Genomic DNA, 5,829 nt, shown 5'->3' on the forward strand with positions numbered 1-5,829 from the left:
TGTTTGGTTTATACAATGTATTTACTTTTAGAGATGGAGTTGAAAAGGTTATAAAATCCTCTCAAAGAAAGAAAGAAGGTAGATTCTCAAATATTCTTTTTCTGCATGCTTAATTAGGTGCATGCAGTATTGTAAATATTTCTCCGTGAGCAAGCAATCTCACTGCCTAATCGCACTTTACTGTGTGTTTGCAGTTCATTACTACAAAGTGCATTTCTCTGCACTTGAAACCCCATTAGCTTCTCTGCTCTGCTGTGCCACCACAGCTGGAATCCTTGTGTTTGGGTCTTTAGACACAAAGACTTCGGCGCGGCTGATCTGCATCAGAAATAAATAATTTATAGACAATTTCCAAGTAACTTTGACTGATATGGCTTTGAAGAAGACAGTAAGGTTCCGGAGGAAGTCACACTTAATGTCCCAGTGGCACTTAATTATTAGCCCCATAAACTTAAGTCGGGATATGAAAGAAAATGCTGCCACGAGTCATACTTTCATGCTTCATTCTTATCCTGAATGCTTTGTATTCTGCCTCAGTAATACTGATTATTTTACAATTGCATATCAATCTTCAGTATAAAGTGTTTTATACAGCATTGATTTGAAGGACATCTGGTTTTAGAAGTTCAAACCGCAGTTACATGTAATCGTGGCTATAAATTAGCAAAAATAGTCTGAAGGCTACATTGACGAAAAGCCTGAGGCACTGAGACTGGGACTTGCACAGATTCAGGCACCCGAGAAAACAGTGAGGCCCCAAAACCTTTCCAACCCAAGGAAGGTCCTAATGTCCTGTTGGACTACGCAGCTTGGGTCACGCCTACAGCAGTCGGGGGCTTGGACAGACAAGAGCACATGCAGTGTTGGCACAATGTGGAATATGAAAGAAAGCCCTGAAACACTGGTTGAAAACAGATCACCTACACCTTGGAAGAAATGCCTTAGGCTCCTGTCTGCAGAAGGGACACCAACACCATGAGTCACAAGCAGAAGTAGGTGCATCCTTGCATGAGAAGGGACAAGTCAGACAGAGAAACCGGGCTCAACACACACCTGTCTTTAGCATCCCTCATTGTCCTTACATGTCATGTAGGTATCTAGGTACCTAAGTCTGATTCTTCCATAATGGTTTAGAATTCAGTGCTAGGTGTTGCAAAGCCTCTTTATGGGTCCATCCCTCACTCCTTTATGTGTGAGGGTGAAGGGAGCTCTGCTATTTTGGCCATCTTCCCCAAAGGCTCACACTTTTTTTTGCAGCTCTCAATGCTGACAAAAATAGAGGTAACAAGGCATAGGGGGAAATGTCGCATCAGTTCCTGGGCTTTGGTCAGTGACAAGACCCATAGAGCCAGTATACAACAGTTACAATCAGCGGTTTCCCCACGAAGAGAGCAAACACCAAAATCATAATTAAAAGCTCTGCTTCTGGTTTCAATAATTTACAATCTTTTTGTAATATTTTGTCATGCTTGTGTTATATTTGTGTTTCTCTGGTATTTGGAATGAAGATAAATGAGATAGATGTATAAATAAAATGAAGAATTCACATGACAGTACAACAGCCTGAAGGGAAAAAGGGGACACTGCCAATACTTCACTGTCAATAACTCATTTATGTATCAACTTCCTGCTGCATATTAGCATTGCTCAGGCAGCAGGGCTTTCCTGAGGAAATGTTGGCTGGGTTAATTGCCAGGACCACTGGCACTAATTGTAGGTACTCGTGGCTTCCTGGGGGAGAAAAAACATGTCATTAATTTGGCTACTGGAAGAGGTGTTCCCATTCCTATCAGTCTCCCATAGGCTTGGGCATTTTTAAACTCATTTTTAACCCATTTCTAATAAGGCAATGAAAATTTCTTTCCTAAGAGAAAGAAAATATATTGAATTAAGGCATCAGGGAGATGCCATCTTCCTTGTCATGGTTGGTGGAAAAGGCAGAGCCTGCTCATCCCTAGGACTGGTAGTGGTGATGGTAAGGCAAAAGGGTTACTCCTTCCATAAATCTGTAGCTGAGTTACAGTACATAGGTGTCCTACCCTTTCTCCAATGCAGACCAGTTGTTCAGAGAATAGCAGGGAAGGCCATTTTTCTAATCCTGTTACAAGGCAGCCCCACCGGCAGAGGAAAGTGGCTCATGTTTGATACTCCACCAAAGCCGAGTCCAATGGAGTCCTGAACAAATATGTAACCAAACGCACAGAATGGGCAGGAAAAGATGGAAAATGAGAGGATGGAATTTTTTTCTAAGAAATAGTCTATCCAGGATTTAAAAAAAAAAAAAAAAAAAAAAAAGATTGTCAAGGGAATTTTACTTACTAGGAACATAGGGAGGGTTATTGATATCATTAACAGCACATCCAGGATACTGGCCTCTTAAGAAACTGGACGGTTCATTCATGTCCTTTAATGAAAAGGGTAATACACATGTCAAAGGCTTCTTTTTCTTTTTTTAGAAGAAGGGAGGGCAAATATAATGAGACGTACAATCCAGATCCCGTCATAGTCAAGAACATCCTTAAATTCCAGACACATCTGGGTCCACCATTCAACTGTCCTGGGGTTGGTGTAGTCAGGAAACACCGAGTCTCCGGGGGGCCAGGCCTAGAGTCCACAGGTATAACGACTGGTTATCTTCTCACTTCTGTTATGCAGCTGTTTTATCACTTTGAAGCAGCAGTACACCAAATGCATGAGAAAATTTAATAAGCCAACCTTTCCAACAGCAGGAGTTGTGCCATCGGAGTTGTTCACCCAGACTCCCATTTCTTCTCCAAGATCATAAGGCCTGTAAGTGCCTGGTTCTTCATCCTTAGTTATGAAAGGGTCCTGAAAACAGTGATTACACTTCAATTATCAAAATCCCAAAGGTAATGATTGCTTTTCTATTTGTGTGTTTTAGAAAAATTTGGATTATATTCTTAATGCAGATTGCAATAATATTGGAAGAAAACAGCATTAAAATTTAGTAAGAGTGGAGAGCACATAATAATTTAGTAAAAGTCATTAAAGATATGTATGTTGTATTTCTTGTATAAGGCAAAATACATGTGAAATTATTAAATACCCTCATGTTTATTTTTTATGAGACATTCTATGTCCAAATTATTTGAGAGAGGCACTAGATTTCACTTTCCCCGCTGCTGAGGTCTCTGCTTGGCCGAGCGGTGTGCCACGCTGGGCATTCCCACACTTGGACTCCTCTGGGTTTCCGCCAAGGCAATCCTCATTCCAGCTGCCTCAGCATCCAGCTGCCAATGCTAGAATAACTAAAACGTCTTCAAGGGGCTTGAAGCTGGGACACATCCAAACTCAAAAGGACCTCATCAGCCCTCCCTTCAGATCCAATATCAGACAAGGGTGTTTTATGCTAGCCTGGTGCAGAGTAACCTAACTCATGCATGCCTGCAGGGCTAAATGGCTCTGCTCTCCCCAGCTGTGAAACCCCCAGCATTTTACATCCCACAGATCATCCTTCCTGCCCCCTTCACTACTTGAGGTGGTCACTACCTCGCATTGCATTGACACCACCAGCTTCTCTGCCCCACGATGGCCATCAGTAACCACCAAGCTCATTGAAGTGGAGCCTAAACTGCTCCTGGGAAGATGGTGGCCCACCATGTCAATAAGTAATAAAGTTAGGAATACTTTGCGATGCCAGTGAATGAAGAGATACTATTCAACTCTGCTCAGCAGTCAACTGGAACTAAAAGGAGATAAGTGAGCTTTGCAGTAGGTCCCAAATTGGGAGCAGCTATCTGCTTTGTGTTATTTAGAACAGAGGAAGATTGCAGTCATTTTAGAAGAAGGGAATTCTTTACTTTTCTCTTAGAAGACATTATTTCCTCGGGTTCCGCTTAAGGCAAAAAACTTTCAGTTATGAAACACAATCGAGAAAAATGCCACTGAACCAATTCTTCCACTCACTTAAAGCTTGTGCAATAATTTAAGTTAACTCTAATTAAAAGGTAATAGAAGTCTAACAAATGAACTACTTAAAAACAAAAAATATCTGATCCCAAATGGTAAATTTCTTTAAAGCCATGGTTTAAACCTCATTTTAATACCTAAATTAATTGCCTGATTTACTTGTAAACCCTCTGACAATTATAGCCCTGCTGAGGAAAAAGCATCCTTCCATGCATCAAAAAAAAAAGCCCCTGCTAAATTCCTATCTTAAGTGCAAAAGTCAATTCAACTTCAACTATCTAGCTGCTGCATCACCTCCATAAAGGGTATAAGTGTCCATTACATTTTTAACTTGTTTAATAGTTCAGCTTTGAAAAACAGAAAACTGTCCATCTGCAATAATTATAACTGTGGAAAAGATGTGTCTCAAGGGACCTGAAGGCTGGAAGAAGCCAGCTTATTTAGCTACTCCTAATCCAAACTTCTGGTTTCCTTCAGCTGAAAGGTTATTCCAGTGCATAAATCTAATATATTATGCAGGTTTAGTATCATCCTAAAGAGAACAAAGGCCTCTCGTGCATTCTATGGATTGTTTGTGGGGGAGGAGGTTCATGTCTGTTAAACCTTCTCTACCTCATCTTTTTAGCAGCTCTTGGAGAGGAGGAGCTGAGCATCCTTAACTCCAACTGGATGCCCTGAGATCTGGGGCACCCAGCACTTATCCAGACCGATGCACTTCCACCTATGTCCCCAAACATGGATTTTGATGTACATCCATGAAAAGTCATCTCTGGAAATTTTAGCCTCTAGAGCTCACAGAGCTGGACTTTAAAATGTTAATGCTATCAAGCATTATTTTGAATTATGAGCATGTTGCTATTGACTTTTAAGTAATTTGTCACTCATGTCATTCCTAGCTGTTTCTATTTTTGGTGTGATTTAATGGAAGGTATAAAAGATTTTTCATTAAAGCTCCTCTTCAGTAATAATGTTTATCATTTTACATTGTAGTAATTGTTACTTTTAGAACTTCTTTCTTGGTTTCCAAAGAATATATTTGTTCTGACTTAGCTGAAGCATGCACTTTATTCAGTGCAATAATGATGACCAAGTACTGACGCTCTTAGACAAAATTTCCATTAATGGAGGTGGCCTCTGAAAGAAATCAGGAGAGAGGAGTGCTGAAGGATTGCATTTAGAGACTGTGGTAATGGGTCCATGCTACTATGAAGGTGACCATAGGCACACAGGGCTCTCTGCGTTGCGTGCAAGCGTGGGGCCTGGACTTCCTTTACGGTGAGGCACCAGCCACCTCAGCAGTGGTGGCACAACCAAATTCATCATTCCGTCCTCAGGCGGGTTACCAGCGTTAATACTGCTGGCTCTCAGGACCTGCACTTTTCTTGTGACCATAGCGGTGTGAGATGAGAAGAACTGAACCCATCTCCCCAAAGCGATTTACTAGAGGTTTTACATCACACTAAGTGACTGCAATCAGAGCACATTTCCTGAATTCATCATGAGGGAGGCAACAATCTGCTGCACTTGGGGAACTCACTCATTACTGTCACTACCCAAAGGGGATCTAAATAGAAAATTGTTCTTTCGGTATCAAACTGCATTACACTTGCCTTGATTGCAGTTAGCATGGCTTTGCTGTCACTTGGGAATGAAACCCCTCATACTGTTCCAGCTCCTGACTCAATTTATGGGAATGCTTCACATCACTAAAGAATTGTAACAGTCAGAATTTGACAGAAATATCAGTGACTTTTATTAAAGTGAAAATAGAAAACTTCACTACTAGTGCAACCTATACTTCCCATTAGCTTTTCAAAAATGAAGGACAAACTGGATCAGCTTTTGTTCTTTTCCACAAGCTTATTTAAAGAACTAGAGCAGAAGATGGGCCTTAGTTAT

The 5,829-nt window shown here is 41.0% G+C and overlaps 1 protein-coding gene across 1 annotated transcript in view; it reads right to left on the reverse strand.

Moving 5' to 3' along the window:
* Positions 1 to 3,621, reverse strand: part of LOC104625016 (lysosomal alpha-glucosidase-like) — a gene marked incomplete at its 3' end in the record, with an annotated part of 4,814 nt that extends 1,193 nt beyond the window's left edge. The window contains exons 1-4 of the mRNA XM_010292535.1: positions 3,511 to 3,621; positions 2,716 to 2,829; positions 2,488 to 2,604; positions 2,320 to 2,404 (exon numbers count right to left, since the gene is read on the reverse strand). Of these exons, the coding sequence (XP_010290837.1) occupies positions 2,320 to 2,404; positions 2,488 to 2,604; positions 2,716 to 2,829; positions 3,511 to 3,621 (427 nt within the window). The remainder of the gene's footprint in view (positions 1 to 2,319; positions 2,405 to 2,487; positions 2,605 to 2,715; positions 2,830 to 3,510) is intronic.
* Positions 3,622 to 5,829: the final 2,208 nt, after the last annotated feature.

Source organism: Phaethon lepturus, unplaced genomic scaffold (assembly GCF_000687285.1).
Source record: "Phaethon lepturus isolate BGI_N335 unplaced genomic scaffold, ASM68728v1 scaffold2528, whole genome shotgun sequence".
NCBI classification, from domain to species: domain Eukaryota; kingdom Metazoa; phylum Chordata; class Aves; order Phaethontiformes; family Phaethontidae; genus Phaethon; species Phaethon lepturus.